Raw genomic sequence first — 17,703 nt, 5'->3', positions numbered from 1 at the left:
AGTGTTAAAAACAAAATTAAAACAGAATTTGGCTCATGCTTAACCACGAATATGGATTTCAAACGTCTTGACGTTGCCCCAGTGGCCTAATGGATAAGGCACTGGCCTCCTAAGCCAGGGATTGTGGGTTCGAGTCCCATCTGGGGTGGTAGGTTTTTGACGCGATCCAGTGTTGGATTTTCATTCAAATTCATATTATAAAGATTGAGATTCTTATATAAATTGAAATCCCGGGCCGAGGGCGTGAATTGTTTAGCTAAACGGCCCTAAACCGTTTCCCATTCATTTTCAATGGTAGTGCTAAAACACTGCGGATGCAATACCCTTTCGGCCACTGACGCTCTGTGGCGCACTTCCTCCACCGCCGGGAGATTTGAAGCCTCCATTCTGCTTCCGCGTCTGAAAGATAGGACACGCTCAGAACTTTGCTCGTTTTATTCAGCGCTTTTTCATCTCATCGATCAAAGGTAGGTTTTTTCACAACCCCCGCTTTGTGTTTAGCGATACGCGTGTGTTGATTTTAACACCAGAGTCGTTTTTGTGTCAATAGCTCCGGTAAGCACCCAATGATATATTGTTTGTTTGTTTGTTCCCAAACTTCTCTCTAAAACACATCGCTGGGTCATTTGCACGCTAACGTATGAATGAACATGACCATAATTCATGTTTATGGTTGTACATTTCAGTTGTTTTGTAATGTTTATGTTTAGATTCGTGTGTTGTTTACTGAGGGAGTTATTGGACGTTTAAGTTACCTTTTTTTGCAACTTTACATAAAAACACAATTCGTATTTTAAGTTAATTATAAAGGACATTAGATCGCTTGCCTTGTTTTCCTTATTATAACCCTTAAGCATGTTTTTTTTATATTTTTGTAAAATGGTAGTAACCTTATTTTCTTCGTGTATTGATAAATATTGGCAAAACCACGGTTTTACTACAGTATCAATGGTTTAAGTATGTTTTTTAAAACCATGGTTATTCTGTGGTAACCATGGTTTTACTACAGTAAACTTGTTTTTCTTTTAACTGCAATAAAACCATGGTTAATTTCCTTAAGGGACATCATTGCTTGTAAGTGTTTAATGTTTACTGAAGAATGAATGAATGAATAAATAGAGTTTTTTCTAAAATGTAAAATATTGGAATGCTTATTAGAACACAAAAGTTCACAACACTATTTGTACTGCATATATGAAAACCCATGTGATTGTCATCTTTTACAGTAAAACTTCAGAATGCAAATGTAAATCTTTCAAATTTAAAAACTGCCCTTCTAGTCTCACAGGTCATCATGCAGAAAAAGGTCATTTTTTACCCTGGAAGGGTTAAGGTCACGTTCCGTGAGGGACCGCTGGGATATATTCTGCAGGATCCAACTGACCAGGCCAGGGCGATAAAATACAACCCATCTTTGCAGGACAAGTCTGCACCAATTAAGGAGGAGCTTGTCAGACAAAATGCTCTGAATGTGGTCCGTCAAAGAGGAGGTGATGCATTAGACCAAAAATAAGTTTTTGGAGAGTACATCCTGCAGTTTGGAAAATACAAGGGGAAGTCCTTCCGGTGGCTCCTTGAAAATGATGTGAGGTACACCATCTACCTGATAAAGAACCTTCAGCAGGAAGAGGCTGCAGGAGTTACGATGACTGAGGGACAACACAGCAAGAGCAGCCTGGTCTCTTTTGTGAAGTACGCCCACAGCTTTGAGGAAATCCAGTCTCTTTTAAGCTGTGTCTAAAACTCCAGCTGCACCAGCGGCCTCATTGGAGAAAGACCAGCTGCTTGGTTTCAGCGCTCGTGCCAAGAGTACGTGGAGGGAGATTTGGGACAGCAGAGCTGATGGTTAAGCTTCCTTTATAATGGGGGCAAAATGTGTCCCAGGGACACGGATGTATAAACTGCAACAATACCCGTTGAAGCAGCAGCAGTCTGCCCGTCCGCGTGTGCCTGCCTCAAGTGCCACGTCCGAGCCCACAGGTCAATTGTTTATTTTCCCTCATTTGCCCTTCAGAAGAGAATCTTTGCAATTATGTCAATAAATATATGTACCTTATTCTTTGTATAGCACAGTTACATTTGAAAAAATCCAAGTGCAGCATAAAAGCAACCTTTAACTCTTCTTTGTCAAGCATACAGAGATGGATGAAGATGCTGAGCTGGAGAGTGCAATGCTGAACATCACCCCCTCTAAGCTACTGGTGCAATGTAAGTGTTTGTTTTTTTCTTAAATGACACCTTGTATTAAATTAATTGATATATTTAATAAATGTTCCATATTTTTTTACTTTTTGTTAGCGCCAGCACAATCTTCACCAGTGTTTTCAGCTGCTGAAGTGATACACTCCATGGAAACAGCAACAGGTTTTTTAAACATTTTAGATTCAGCACTGTTGTATTGATGAATTATGATATGAAATGTTGTCCAAAACCCAATATGAATTATTTTTGTCTTAATGTGTCAGTGTGTTGGCTGTGTGTCACTAACAAATCTTTGTGCTGTTGACATTATACTAACTGTTCAAGGGACTATGAATTGATTCCCCCACCATGATGAACTGATAAATCCCCGTTCTGGGTAAGTGCTCACTTTTACTGTAAACTTATAAATATTTCTGTTTATTAATACAAGATGTGCATGTTCTTGCATTTAAATGTTTTACATTCCCTGTTTAGTTTGTAATGTTTGTGACATTCTTTGAGAAGGCATAATGCATCTCTTTTCATTCATTCTATTTGAGTAAGCAGATCTCTTAAGAGTATTTATATTATTAGCAAGATTTTATGTCTTGCAGAACCATCTGCTGTCCTTTCAAAACCACTGACTGCCACTAAAAAGGAACTGCGTCTGTCTCCTGTGGATGGTAAAGACAATGCATTTCCGCCTCTCTGATCAAATAAATATCTTCCATATAACTTGGTAATATTTTGGTGTCTTTGTTTTTTGTGTCTTCCTTTTTAAAGCACCAGCTCTGAAAATGCCTGTGCCCCTTCCTAAAGAGCTGATGTTTCTTGTGCAGGAACAATTGGCTTCTACACAAACAAAGAAAAGTGTTTCAGCGACAGGTGTGTTTTTAATGTCAAGTTTATGGATACACTGAACTATCGTTTTAAAAACATGCATTTATAATCTGTTACCTCTTTTACAATGCGTCTCTTCAGCAGAGAGCAGTATTTCTCGAGCGTGCAGGACACTTTCTTTTGAGGAATGTAACAAAGATGTAAGAATGTTTTGCACTACATATATATGCGTTGAATCATTTCTGTTTGAAATTGTGAATTATTTTTTTTAATATTAATTTTATACACTTCAGAGACCTCATCCCATAGCGTCCCACACAAAGCTGAGGCATCGCATGGTAAGTTCGTACTTTATTTGTTTGTTTTGTTTTGTTTTACTTTGTTTAGAACAGCTTTAATGATTGTTTTTGTGCTTTCAGAACCATGTTCCTCTGCTCCTTCTTCTTCAGTGTGCAGCCCACCACCTTTGTGATAGACAGCGCAAAGTAAGAGAGTATTTTGTGGATAGAATTACCATATTTAATATCGGTGGCTATACTTTATTTGTTTCTTCTAATTTTCAATCACACCCAGGCACACAACTCTTCCTAGAGCTCCTGCTCCACAGCTTCCTGGATACGATCATGACATACATCAGAGGAAGTGATCTCATCAACAGAGGATCTGGATGAATACAGAGCTGGAATCCATGGGTCTGTGGCCAGGCTCTCCTCCTGTGAGCAACCCCATGAAGACTGTGGCGTTTACCTCCTCAGCCTGAGCTGATAGACACAGTCTCTGATCTGCCTAAGGTCTTTTCCATTTACAGAGAGCATGGTATGGAGAAGGAGATGACGACATGGAAAGAGTTTCAGAAGTCTCAATTTTACAACATGGAAAGAGAGATGGGTTTCAGAAAAAAGTAAATGAGAAATTTCCCCATGTAAATATATTTTGCTTGTGTTTATTCTGCCTGTTAAAGTGTTGAGAAAACAATAAAAACTACTCAGAAACACTGATTTAACTTGTACTCTGTTTTTTATATTTATAAATATATGGCAAATATATTCAACCTGACGTAAAATATATTTGAATTATAAAATGTAATAACTACATACATTTCATTGTACAATTGTTTCTTACCTTTGTAGCGCTATTACACATGTATTCTAATTAGAGTTTAGATACAAATACTCTTCATAAATGTATGCACATTTGGTGCCATTTACCTTATTATTTTACCTATGTTTAATAAGTTAAGTTATTTACATTTAGTCATTAAGTAAATTTTACAAAAAAATCCTAAAGGATAATAACGTAGTGATGAAAACGATAACAAAAAACTTTCTACACTGACATTAAGACTATTTTGTCAAAACATACAAATTTGCATTGCAATTACCCGTTTATTGTTACGAAGTAATGTTGATAATGTTAAATGTAAATAAACATTAAGTGTTGTTAAACAGTTGATAAATAAAATGTTCATTTTATTAATATATTCTATATGCTTATCAACATTTTCATTAAACACAACTTCATTTTTAATCATTTTAATACAAATGCATTGTCTTTATTTCTACATTTTATGCTTAAATGTCTTAAATAACGTACAAATTACTGTAAAACAATGTTTCAGAGTGGCTTACAGTAGGATTCGAACCTGTCCAAGCGAACATAAAAAAAGATGTGGAAAACTCTGATTGGCTGTGACATCATCAGCAATCTTTAGCAGGCGGCTGAAATGCTTCAATTTGATTGGCTGGCATTGTATTACAGCTATTCGCAACTGGCCCCCGCGGGACCGACAGGGATTCATCTACTAAATCTATCATTGTGAATCAAGTATTATCTGTAGAAATACACAGATTTATTGATAAATGCTAAGCAAAGAGGTTCCATGGTGTAATGGTTAGCACTCTGGACTCTGAATCCAGCGATCTGAGTTCAAGTCTCGGGAACCTTGCTGTTTGTTTGTAGGATTACGTTTAACTACTGCCTGTGGTAAGTAACTACAATGCAACGTGACGAGAGGGAGCCTGGACAAAATAAATGATTGGCAATTAAATTTATATAATCTGCACAACGGAAGAGAAGTAAAAAAGCTAAATAACGATACTCTGACAAATAAAACAAGCTGAATACTACAATACTAAAAACGGATAGTAATTTCGTCCACTAACAACGTTTCTGATAACACCATTTTTACTTCCAAGTGCACTAAGTACGAGTGCTGCACGTGTCGAATCATAACAAGGCGTAACCCGGATGTTTCTTCTTGACAGCCAAATTGCAACATGGCGGCATCCATGGTGAAAAGTGTGTGTTCCATACGAGTGTCTAGTTTACCTTATTCGATGGATATGTGCCGTCGTTTGGTAAACGTATTTAATATTGACAATTTACGAGCGAAGCGTTATATAGGAAATAGTTATTTGCACATGAATAAATACCCACATTTAACAGAGGTAACCTTTTCTAATTCAGAAGAATAATCTTACTGTAACTTCCATGGTTATCAGTAATGTGCAGAAATCGCGTTGCAAAATTATAAAATGCTGTTCTGTTTCATTAGGATGATCGGCTTTCTCACGTCCCAGTCGGTAAGAATAAGAATGACCAGGATTATAATGTGTAAGTGGTATAGTTCAGCCAATAAGTATTAAAACTGTCTTCCAGATAAACTAAAGATAACGTATAGTCGGAGCAGCGGACCAGGGGGTCAACATGTCAACAAGGGTAAGTTATTTTTCATCACGTTTTTTCATCATCAGCTGTTGTTGTTGACAGCATTTCAAATACATAAATTGCATGTATTAAGCAATATCTGTAATTTAGGAGAATTATTAATTTGATCTATTTATATTCTATTGCAGTCAGTACAAAAGCAGAGGTCCGTTTCCACGTCCAAACAGCACAATGGATTCCAGAAGAAGTAAGAAAAGAGATTCTTTTGAAGGTAAAAAAAACATTTTCTTTTAATACTACAAAAATAGGCCTATGCATTACTACAAATACCTGTAAATACTCATGTCAACAGAATACAACTCGTGTCAACAAAGCGGGGGAGTTAATTGTGACCTCGGAGATTAGTAGAAGCCAACAGAGAAATTTAGAAGACTGCTTACAGAAGATCTCAGAAATTATTACTGAAGCTAGTAGGCGACCACCAGAGCCATCAGAGGAGGATATAGTCCTGAGGGCTCATAGGTTAGAATGCATAAACGAAAAATGTTGTCCTTATAAAATATTTAAGATATAATGTGGTGTCAAATTACTTTAATACATATCTTTTTTTCCAGGTTAGAGAAAATAAATTTGATGAGACTCAAACAGAAGAAGATTAATTCTTCAACAAAGCAAGCAAGACGGGTTGAATTTGACTAACAAAATAAAAACAAAAAACTTGAAGTTTGTATGATATTTTTTTGTTTACCATTCATTATACAGTATTATTATATACATGCTAAAACATCTAAAAATAAAAGTTATGTTGAGCAAAGGTGCTTGTAATTATTATGTGATGCTTTTTTAATAATAGACTGTTTACCATGTATTATACAAACAAAAGTTATGTGGAGCGAAGGTGCTTTAATTTATTTCGTGGTGTTATTTCATTATGAAAAAGCTAGCAGAGGATGGTTTCGATCCATCGACCTCTGGGTTATGGGCCCAGCACGCTTCCGCTGCGCCACTCTGCTGGTGTAAAGGTAATGCAGTCATGTAGTTTATATATGTACATCGTGTGACTATAACTGAATTTGTGGAATTTTTAATCAATGATTAAACAGTTCTATGCGACTTTCACATTTAACTTATATTACTTTTATGTGTAAAACATAGAAATAACTGAAAAAGAACGACCACGAAGGGACTCGAACCCTCAATCTTCTGATCCGAAGTCAGACGCCTTATCCATTAGGCCACGCGGTCTACGTAATGTAGATGCCTCCATATAATAATACATTCGCATTATAAATATGTTCGTTTTATTAACGTCATAGCCTCGTAAAAGTATTTAAAAAAAATAAACTTCGTCAACGCGCCATTTTCAAGTAGATTTGTCGTTAGTCACACGACGTAACGTTACTTACAAAAACGTATTTGCGCTTTACTGAGCTAGTGTTTATGGAATTCCAAAATTGACAATATTAAAAATAAATAAATACAAAAATAAATCCATGAAGAAATGTAAAAAAGCACAAATAAGTGAGTATTTGTGCTTTTATTTCCTTATTTATGTGTAATTATATATTTTTCCACGTTTATTAATTTTACAAGAAACAATTATTTTTTTCTTGATGATGCATAAGAGATCTATGAGATCAAATAAATTCACTTAATCGAGCAGATGAATGGACTGTGCTGCAAACATATAAAAAGTATCTGCATTTCTTGCTTTGGTCTTCGTCAGAAGTGACTTGCACCACCTGCTGGTGAAGCGGTCAGGCAGCAGGTAGAGATCATGCATTGGCGAAATCGGCGCTCTATTGCTTCTCCTGGGATTCCCGGATATGAAACTTTGAATTTCAAGTCGAATTTGAAGCACTGAATTTGTGGAAGCGAATTTTTAAACCGAAATTATATGGACTGAAAAATGTCTGTCGAATATTAAAGCTTGTATTTTATAACAAGTTGAATTTTTAAAATGAAATTTAAAAGGTGAATTTTGATTATTGAAATTTAAAAGGTGAAACTGTGTGTGAAATTTTTACATTTGAAAAAATCACATCTTAAATATGCAACCATGTTGAATTGCAGAACCTTAAAATGCGAGCACTGTTAATACAATGCATTTTTTTTCAGTTAGTGCTATTCAGCACGTCTTTTTGCTTCAAACACATTTGTCTCTATTTTACTTCCATACAAATCAATCGAAAATATAAGAATACTCTCAAATCTGTATGTTTTTTTTAATTAAAATTTTAAATAAATAAACCGCTTAAACTAATGTGTTAGTGAGTGAGGTAGGCTAAAACGAAATGACAGTTAATTTTTAAATGACGGGAGTGCGCGGCAGAGCGGAGAATGCACGTGCTCGAGCACACACATACAAACCCACTAAAGAAATACACGTGGATTTATGAGTGAATTTTCATTTCGCTTAACTAGTTTAGTATTTTCAGCAATTAAAGTGCACATTTATGATTTTCATTTGGTCAGTATAACATGTGTTAATGTGATCTTGACAATTGTTACCATTAAAAAATAACCAAAAATAACCATCAGGGAACGTTATTCTCTGGTTGCAAAAAACAAAACCTGAAAAGAACATTCTTAAAACGTTATTTTTTGGTTTCCAAAAAATAACCAAAAGGGAGCCAAAAACTAACGTTAGGGGAACGTTCTGTGTTTGCTGGGAAGTTACGAAAAACACACACACACACACACACACACATTCGTCACATTTTCATAATTTGCATGATCCCTTAGAAATTGCTCATGAACTAGAACAAATATTTCACTCTGAGGTCAGTTTATATGGCAGCATTTAAAGCGATGATGGCCTTTGGATAAAAAAATTGTTTAGCTTATTTGTCCTTGTCTTAATTGTTCTGTACCTCCTGCCTATAGGGCAGTAGTTCAAATAAAGAATGACCGGGGTGAGATGAGTTTTTTAGGATATTTCTTGCCTTCTTGAGACAGTGAGAACTGCGCAGTCTCTCCAAAGATGGGAGAGTGTGAACAATGATTCTCTGGGCTGTGGTAATGACCCTTTGGAGTGACTTCCTTTCCACAGCAGACAGTGCAGCTGGCAAACCATACACCAATGCAGGATGTTAAAATGCTCTCTACGGAGCAGCAGTAGAAGGACACCAACAGTTCCTCACTCAGATTGTTCTTTTTAAGGAGTCTCAGGAGAAACAGTCTCTGCTGGGCCTTCTTTACTAGTGCAGTGGAGTCCCAGGACAGGTCCTCTGCAATGTTAATGCCCAGGAATTTGAAGGCAGTCACCGTCTCCACACAGTCCCTGCTGATGTAGAGAGGCCGAATGTCCATTTTGTTCCTCCTGTAGTCCACAATTAGCTCATTGGTCTTTGTGGTGTTGAGGACAAGGTTGTTTGACATGTTAAATAAGGACAATAAGGATAAGTCAAAACCAAATGCTCAACATAACACATACATGTGTACATTGAAGACAATTATGGTTATGTTGAAATATTTTCTATGCTTTGAAGAACATAGAAGTAGGTGTGACATACAGTGTCTCAGAATTTAATGTCAAAGTCAGTAAAAGAATAGTAAACAATTTGTCAATATTGTAGGGGATTTACAGTAAAAGACCCGTAGACCAGTTATGATGAAAGAAGACTCAGAGTCAGGAATATAATTAATATAATAAAATTTAGTGAATAAAAATAGTTTGTAGGTTTGCCAGCAGAAGTCAGCTTCAGCACTCAAGGAGTTCCACAGGCCGACCTGCCTTACATCCAAAATGCAGTATTTAAGCTAACAGAGTCAACTAACTACGTCATTACTTGGGTAAATTAAGCTCACATCAATAGATAAACAAGAACACAAAGCTCTCAAACACTTCTTGAGTCATGAGACAGGACATATAGTCCTATATCGAAGATGACAGGCATGTACAATAATATGAATCAAAACATGACGTTATGTCTGTCTCGTGATTTTCCACTCTTTCTCACTTTCCTGAAACAATAATATCACACATACACAACCTCCTCAAGGGTAGAGTGTGTTAACAGAAGATGTTTTTCGTAGATGATGATAAGAAGTCCCTTTGCACAGTAACACTGACCTAGCAGGAAGAGAGAGCCTAAGCATTCATTAGAGACTTAAACCATGAATTATTCTCTACTTTCTGTATCAGAAAAGGTTGGTGTTAATTGTGAATAATAATTGATTAATATTTGTCAAAACCACATAAAAGTATTTATATTTGAAGTAAGGTGAAGCCACGGCACCGGTCCCTCCAATATACTGTACACTGGTGAAATACGAGCAATTCTGCTGGCATTGCAGCATGTTGAAGAAACCCATTAAGGACACTTGTATGATCTGATCCAAGTTCATCTTTAATTACAATTAAAACACGTAATTCAGAAATCAGATCAGATATGTTGATTAAGATTCTTTAAACAGGATTTAGATGATGGGCATTAATGTCTTTCTGTTGGGTACCAGCTTATGTTGGAGTAAAAGGACATTTAGTTGAGTATGCAAAGGAAGCCACAAAAAAGACATAGGAATGCAGATAAAGTATAGTAAGAGTGAAATAAAGTCTTCAATCAAACAACATGTGAAGAATAAATGGACAATGGGAAGAGAAAACAGGAAGGTGGTTTAATAGCATTCAAAGAATTGTAGATAATTATATAAAGTAACAGGCAAAAATAGACATGAATCATGAATAGACATCAATCTATTTTTTAAAAATCAGTATAAATGCAGGCTATCATTTAATGTATAAAAATAAGTATTAAAACACCAGCGGGAGGCCACGGTGTAGTTTCATGTTCCACACACACACACACACACACACACACAATTTTTGTAAAACAGATCAGATATTATATATTATAAACATATATATATATTGCTGTTTCGCCTAAGTTCCAGCTGCACGCGCCGCGGAGCAACACGTGGTGTTTCCTTACTGAACCAATCAGTACTTTTAAGGAATCGGCTGAATCAATGATTCAACTCACTCGTTAAGAGGGTGACTTGCCGCCACCTACTGGCTGTTTTAGTTTCATATTTACGCGTATCATTTCATTGATTCCACAATTTCATATTTATATATTCAGAATGTTACATTTAAAATATTAATCTCATAATGGCTTTTATGCCACTGTAACTAAAGTGTAAAGGTTAAGCAGTCTGTGTAAATATAGGCTACCTAACGGTGCTGTTTGAATGGGCATGATGATGGCGTGAGATGCGTGTCTCACTGCATTAACATGAGCATGCACTTTTGTTTGATTTAATCCCGGATCCCTAAATCCAATTGATGACTTTTGATTAATCAGTATCTAAGAGCAGCATCTGTGAAATATGCGTTATATTTTAAGCATTCGAAATGCCACGTGTTATGCATTGCAAAATTAAGAAACCCGAATGTAAACTGTATTTGCAGTCGCGTTTCAAACGCATTGATCATAATGCTTGTGTAGACTTCAGTGAAATGCGCTGGTTTCTCTCGACGTTCTGAGCTGGTGGGTGCGAGTCTCATTGACAAACAACTCAAGCTCTTATCAGCTCCATCCAGCGCATTTACATTAAATGTGATTTGGATAATTTCACGCGTTTCCATTGCCAAGTGTCTTCTTCCAAGTGTCTCATAGCAGACCTGTTGTTGTGCAGTTTCTGTTCATGTGCGCCAAGACATTTTAGAAATCTCCACCGGATAATGTTTTACGGCCATGTCCCTAATAAAGTATATGTAGGCTATGTGTGGTAACCCTATCTACATACAGTTAGGGTGATATTTAATGACTAGATTGCCTTCTCTATGCAACTTAGCCAAACTTGTTTCGTTTGGTCACACCACAGGTGTCACTGTGGCCTCAAAGCTTCAGCACCGCCGCTCTGAGATCGATTGCTAATGTCTGAGGTGAAACACGCCCCCACTCATTAGCATACAGACACAGAAATACATAAATAAATAAATGTAGAAATAAATAAATGTGAAAATAAATAAATGTAGGAATAAATACATATATACATGAATAAATGTGGAAATAAAGAAAAGTGGAAATAAATAATTGTATAAATAAATTTATGAAAAAATAAATAAACGTGGAAAAATATATAATTACACATAAATAAGGAAATAAAAGCACAAATACTCATTTATTTGTGCTTTTTTACATTTCTTCATGGATTTATTTTTGTATTTATTTATTTTTAATATTGTCAATTTTGGAATTCCATAAGTGTTACCACGGGGTTACATTAGTAAATTAGACAACTAACAGTTAACGTTAAATTAAGTAAATGTGCAACAAAAAATTGTCAAACAGTTAAGAAAAACACGTTTTATTTGAAACTATATACAGAAAAGTGAGAATCAGTATTTTACCTAATGAATACATTACATTCACTTAATTTCAGTTTCTGCAAAGGCATACTGACATACTAAGTTAAAAGAAATGTAATAAGATTTTACAGACTGTATTAATTCACGCAGTTTGAACAGACAACACGTTCTCAAATCCATTGTAGACTTAATGATGACTTCACAATTGGATAGAACATGCAGTTGTTGAAATTTTATTCAGGTAAATAGGTAATATTAGAAAAAAAAACAGTTAACTTTCATTTTCTTAATGCTTGTCAGCAAGTCTCTGAAGTAGAGCAATAATGGTATCCTGCTTGGAGGAGATCAATTCCAGTGCTGTTGCCACCCTTCCCATTTCATCAGTCATCATGCGTGCAATCTTTTCTTTACGCCTTTCTCGTGCATCTATCTTGCGTTGACGTTGCTTCTCTACGCGAGTACGCTCTTCTTGACTGGTGAGAAAATTACGAAGCAGTAAAGTGCGTTCCTCAGCTTGGCCATTCTGGTGGGCTGCACGCGTAGCCATTGAGTTGAGCCGAAGATGCCTTAATTTCCGCTTCAGTGGATGACGGCTCATCAGTGGAGCTGGCCTGGTTGAGATGGAGGGCAAAGGTTTGTCTGTGCTGCAAGAGGTACTGGTGTTTGTTTTCGGGGTAACTTTGCACAGCATTGGGGAAGTCACCACTGTCGGGATCTGGGAAGATGTTGTGATAATGCCACTGGGAAGCAGACATGGAGTTGTCATTGCAGCCACTGGCACGCTGTTAGACTGACATACATCTGACTTTCCAGCAGCTTTAGCTGTGGTTGCAAATCCAAGAAGAGTGGCCGAAGCAGGGGCTGTCTGAACAAATTTGGTCTTTCCTAAAATATTATCCATCATCTGAGGTGGAAAAAAGAAAACAGCATATAATTGAGACAGTGTTTAGACTATGAAATGGTTGATTAAATTAAAATGGAATTTATATAATCTTTCCACAATTCATACATACTTCAAAGTACTCCCATGAGGTCTTTGTTGGGCCCCCACACAATAAACTGCGATCTTTAACCCTCTTGTACGTAACAATGAGGTTATTCCATTTGCGACGAATCTTTTCTAAAGGTAATGAATAACCGTTGCTCTCCAGTTCTTTCTGAACACTCTGGAAGAGAAGTGCACGCTCACGTGAGCTGTAAACATCCCAGCACTTTTGCATTGCTTCAATGAGGTGCACAATGGCACCATGGGTAAACTCAGACGATGTCGAAACTGCCTCAGTTCCTTGACCACCTGTAAAGTTTACAGACATTTTTAGACACTGCAATACAATCACACATGAAATATATTATTACCACTATAAGTTACTCCTAAGTCTTTTATAATAGTCTTTAAGTAACAATACAGAGCAACGTGTTGCATTAAACACAGTGTAACAGAACTAGCATATTAACAGGAAGCAACCTGAGTGTCTTTCTTAAATAAGTGAAAAGAAACCAAAACGTATTAAAACTCTTTAAGAAAGCACACAAAAAACCGCACTCACAGAGCAAACCAGGAGTCGGGGCCTTCAGTTGCTCTCCTTGCTGTAAAGCTCGTGCAGAAGACAAGATTGCAGTCGAGTCGGTTGCAGTTGTGAGGTCATCGCAACTACCTGCAGAGGATTCATTTCTAAGAGGTGTGCCCATTATTACACGACTATTTTGATGTAAATTAAACCGTGTATGGGATAAAAAATATTCACAAAACGTGAGCATCCACTGGCACTAGCAAACACGCTAAACCTTGTGAGATAACCTGGGTTTTAAAGTTTTAGAACTTTCCTGAGTAGAAATCAGTAAATATCCCGCTCAAAATGTTTGCTAAACTCGTTATACTGAGACGAAATTTGCACAAAAAAACGAGTCAATGTAGTCCGGCGACGGTTTGTAAAGATTTAGGACCAAGTGTAATGGCTGCGTTCCTCACATTGCAACTGCGCAACTCTGCTGCGCATATGTGTCTTGCTATTGGTTGCTGTTTGTCTGCGTCACACGCAGCATGCGCCCCTTCGCAGACATATACTGCAGACCTTAAAATCGTTGTATCATATTTATTATATATTTTTCGTTTAACTGTCGTGCTTTCTGTGCGGCGTTACATACATTAAAATGTACATTAAAATTGCCATTGTATTTATTCGCTTGTGCAGCTGTTTAGCATAGTAAATGACCAATGAATGTTAGTGACAGTCTCATCCATTTGATCTTTGGTCTGTACAGTAATATCTTGTCTTCATCCTATTTAAAGCATATAAGTCACCGCTGAGACAGACTACAAAATTATGTTTCTGTCGTCCAGACATGCTGTCTGTGGTATATTGGGATGTAACGTTGCTTTTCTCTTTGCAGATTGCAGTGAACATCCTGTTTCTTTTCTTTCATCTGTTGATTGTAGACACATTACAACTACATAAGGTAATTTGCAGATTTACAATTTTCAACAACTTATATTTCTGCTTACTATTTGACAGTTTTTGACTATGAGTACTAATATTGCTTTGCTTTTCTACACTTTCCAAAACAAGTTATTAAACCTAAAATCTATTTGTCTTAGAACTGGTCATTACACATTTTCAGTATTCCCTCTAAACACAATTGGTTCAGTAGTTGTATAAATAAAAGATTTTGGAAGGTATTTATGAAGATCCAGTAAAGACCAACTGTGAACAAGTACAGCATGTTCAGTTTATGACTGATGCTATAGAGGATACTGAACACACATGACTTACTAAAATCTTTTTTACTGCTATGAAAAGTTGAAAACTGTTGTCCCGGTCTATTCTTTTTTTTTGAGCCACAAGCATGTGCTTTGTGAATTCTTGCAAGTTCTGTTCGCTTAACGTTAATTTAATTTGTATTTATTCAGATTTCCTTTTAGTCTTTTTTGATAAAAGAAATGTATTGTCGTGTAATGACACTCACCTCTTACACCCTTTTTTTAAATGCACTGAATAAATAATTGGCAGAGAGTCATACAATTTCCTTTAATCACTCGTTTATTATTTTAAACTATTTTGAAAAGTGTAAACCAGTATTTTAGTTAACAAACATATGACCTAATATTCTCTTAATCTAAGTTCTAACTATGTTCTGCATTGAACATATTGTTAACAAGTTAAAAATACATGTATTAAGTATATTTATGAATTTTTATAGACTATATTACTTCAAGCTTTCTGAACAGGCCAAAAAATTCATATCTACAATGTAGACTTAATGATTACTTAAGAATTTTGATAGCATATACACTTCAAAATGCAACTAAAATGAAACTCAATTCAGCATTTAGGTAATATAAAAAAATAAGAGAAACAGGAAGGTGATATTTTTCTTAATGCTTGTCAGCGAGTCTCTGAAGTAGAGCGATAATGGTATCCTGCTTAGATGAGATCAACTCCAGTGCCGTTGCCATCGTTCCCATAGCATCAGCCATCACACGTGCACTTTTTTCCTTGCGCCTTTCTCGTGCATCTATCTTGCACTGACGTTGCTCCTCTAACTCAGTACGCTCTTCTTGACTGCTGAGAAAATTACGAAGCATCGAAGTGCGTTCCCCAGCTTGGCTATTGTGCTGGGCTGCCCGCGTAGCCATTGAGTTGAGCCGAAGATGTCTTAATTTACGTTTCAGCGGCTGACGGCTTACCAGTGAAGATGGCTTACTTGAGATGGCGGGAAATGGTGTGTCTGTGCTACAAGAGGTACTGGGCTTTGATTTGGGGGTAACCTTGCACAGTACTGGGGAAGTCACCACTGTAGGGATCTGGGAAGATGTTGTGATGATGCCACTGGGAAGCAGACATGGGGTGGTCATTGCAGCCACTGGCACGCTGTTAGATGAACGTACCGTGGATTTTCCAGTGGCTTTAGTTGTGGTTGCAAATCCAACAAAAGTGGCTGAGGCAGGGCTTGTCTGAACAAATCTGTTTTGCCCTAAAATATTATCCATCATCTGTGTGTGACAAACATTAGTTAATAATTCAGATTCTAGTATGGTATTATTGTTGTTAGACTAACATTTGAAAATGTTTGATATTTTGGACAGCACCTACATTTTTTTAAATCAATAAACTACAAAGCAAGATAATTCTATTAACTTTCAACCATTCATACATACCTCAAAGTACTCCCATGAGGTCTTTGTCGGGCCCCCACACAATGAGCTACGATCTTTAACCCTCTTGTACGTAACAATGAGGTTGTTCCATTTGCGACGAATCTTCTCTATAGGTAAGGAATAACCGTGGCTCTCCAGTTCTTTCTGAACACTCTGGAAGAGAAGTGCGCGCTCACGGGAGCTATAAACATCCTTGCACTTTTGCATTGCTTCAATGAGGTGCACAATAGCACCATGGGAAAACTCAGATGATGTCGAAACTGCCTCAGTTCCATGACCACCTGTTAAGTTTTCAGGCATTTTTAGTTGACAATACAATCACACCTTTAAAAAGTCCTGAGATACTTCCATGAAAATGTTACAGCTACATAATGTAATTTAAAAGACTGTACACTTACCATGAGGGACTTTATTGTCTCTATTGGTGAATATTGAGGGTGATGATATAGCACTGTTAACATCTGCGATAAATGGACAAAATACATTTTAATTTCAGAACATGGGTTGCCTCTTAAAATATTAAAGCAGCAGCTGTGTGTGTATATATATATATATATATACCTGATATAACCTGCTTTAGCTCAGTAACTCTAAAATAGCATCATTTTTTAACAACAATGGGTTAATGAGTTGAAGTTATACTGCTACAAGAAAACTTGTTTCGGACTTCAATGAGTGATACGTAACAATTACAACAATTAATATATTTTAATTATTACATATTTTTGCATAATGCAGCAACACTAAACTACCACAAAGCAATGTAAATGTCTTAAATAAGTAGAAATTAAACGCATTTTAAAAATGCATTAACTCTAAAGAAAGCATGCAATAATACTCACAAAGCAAAACAGGAGTTGGGGCCTTTAGTTGCTCTCCTGGCTGTAAAGCTCGTGCAGTAGACAAGATTGCAGTCGAGTCGGTTGCAGTTGTGAGGTCATCGCAACTATCTGCAGACGATTCATTTCTAAGAGGTGTGCCCATTATTACACGACTATTTGATGTAAATTAAACCGTGTATGCGATAAGAAAAATATCCGCAAAACGTGAACCTATACTGGCACTAGCAAACACGCTGAACCTGGCAATACTTTACTAACCAGGTTGCTTCACAACTTTCCTGCGCATAAATGTATAAAACTCCCCAAATTTGAGCTAACATCGGTATATTTGGAAGATTTTTGCACAAAAAAAGTGTTAAAGCAATGTAATCTGGCCGACGGTTTGCAAAGCTTTAGGACCATGTGTAATGGCTGCGCTCCTCACATTGCAACTGCGCAACTGTGCTGCGCATATGTATCTTGCTATTGGTTGCTCATCGCTTACGTCACACGCAGTATGTGCACCCTCGCAGACGTATATTGCATTTTATAATCCCATGTAAAATATATTTGCAACGTTTAACTGTTGTGCTTTCCATGTCTTTTGTAAAAATAATAACTATAACACGTATTTTGTAAATAAAACGTCATCATTACAAAAAGTAACACCTGTTACTTGTTGCATGTTCAGATTGAAGGGATAGTTCACCACAAATAAAAAC

The 17,703-nt window shown here is 36.6% G+C and overlaps 3 protein-coding genes, 1 long non-coding RNA gene and 3 other non-coding genes across 11 annotated transcripts; 3 read left to right on the top strand and 4 right to left on the bottom strand.

Annotated features, from left to right (window-relative positions):
• The first annotated feature begins 75 nt into the window (after window positions 1-75).
• Window positions 76-148, top strand: trnar-ccu (transfer RNA arginine (anticodon CCU)). The gene has a single exon. It is a non-coding gene; the product is annotated as a tRNA-Arg (tRNA).
• A 217-nt stretch (window positions 149-365) lies between these two features.
• On the top strand, window positions 366-4,013 carry LOC130569238 (uncharacterized). 5 transcript variants are annotated; one of them, XR_008964802.1, is made up of 11 exons: window positions 366-467; window positions 1,281-1,980; window positions 2,140-2,208; window positions 2,299-2,364; window positions 2,527-2,578; window positions 2,796-2,864; window positions 2,965-3,066; window positions 3,163-3,221; window positions 3,315-3,359; window positions 3,441-3,506; window positions 3,595-4,013. It is a non-coding gene; the product is annotated as an uncharacterized LOC130569238 (long non-coding RNA). The 5 variants fall into 5 exon arrangements; XR_008964801.1 differs by having other exon boundaries at window positions 2,133-2,208; XR_008964803.1 differs by having other exon boundaries at window positions 1,281-2,208; window positions 3,166-3,221.
• Window positions 4,014-5,014: 1,001 nt separating this feature from the next.
• mrpl58 (mitochondrial ribosomal protein L58) lies at window positions 5,015-6,493 on the top strand. Its single transcript, XM_057358743.1, has 6 exons — window positions 5,015-5,468; window positions 5,576-5,603; window positions 5,680-5,739; window positions 5,877-5,959; window positions 6,041-6,210; window positions 6,303-6,493. The coding sequence occupies exons 1-6, from the start codon at window positions 5,298-5,300 to the stop codon at window positions 6,385-6,387; spliced, it is 597 nt and encodes a 198-aa protein (XP_057214726.1). The 5' UTR covers window positions 5,015-5,297; the 3' UTR covers window positions 6,388-6,493.
• Window positions 6,494-6,629: 136 nt separating this feature from the next.
• Window positions 6,630-6,701, bottom strand: trnam-cau (transfer RNA methionine (anticodon CAU)). Its single transcript has one exon. It is a non-coding gene; the product is annotated as a tRNA-Met (tRNA).
• Window positions 6,702-6,860: 159 nt separating this feature from the next.
• Window positions 6,861-6,933, bottom strand: trnar-ucg (transfer RNA arginine (anticodon UCG)). The gene has a single exon. It is a non-coding gene; the product is annotated as a tRNA-Arg (tRNA).
• A 5,054-nt stretch (window positions 6,934-11,987) lies between these two features.
• Window positions 11,988-13,983, bottom strand: LOC130569232 (uncharacterized). The gene is made up of 3 exons (XM_057358738.1): window positions 13,552-13,983; window positions 13,018-13,298; window positions 11,988-12,908 (listed from the first exon to the last, which is right to left on the bottom strand). Exons 1-3 carry the CDS (start codon window positions 13,760-13,762, stop codon window positions 12,291-12,293), a joined length of 1,110 nt encoding a protein of 369 aa, XP_057214721.1. The 5' UTR covers window positions 13,763-13,983; the 3' UTR covers window positions 11,988-12,290.
• Window positions 13,984-15,033: 1,050 nt separating this feature from the next.
• On the bottom strand, window positions 15,034-17,498 carry LOC130569233 (uncharacterized). Its single transcript, XM_057358739.1, has 4 exons — window positions 17,003-17,498; window positions 16,559-16,621; window positions 16,161-16,441; window positions 15,034-15,995 (listed from the first exon to the last, which is right to left on the bottom strand). The coding sequence occupies exons 1-4, from the start codon at window positions 17,142-17,144 to the stop codon at window positions 15,378-15,380; spliced, it is 1,104 nt and encodes a 367-aa protein (XP_057214722.1). The 5' UTR covers window positions 17,145-17,498; the 3' UTR covers window positions 15,034-15,377.
• Between the last annotated feature and the right edge of the window lie 205 nt (window positions 17,499-17,703).

The sequence above is a fragment of the Triplophysa rosa genome, linkage group LG18 (assembly GCF_024868665.1).
Source record: "Triplophysa rosa linkage group LG18, Trosa_1v2, whole genome shotgun sequence".
NCBI lineage: Eukaryota > Metazoa > Chordata > Actinopteri > Cypriniformes > Nemacheilidae > Triplophysa > Triplophysa rosa.
Note: the sequence above shows the minus strand (reverse complement) of the source record. Positions and strands in the feature narration are given on the sequence as shown.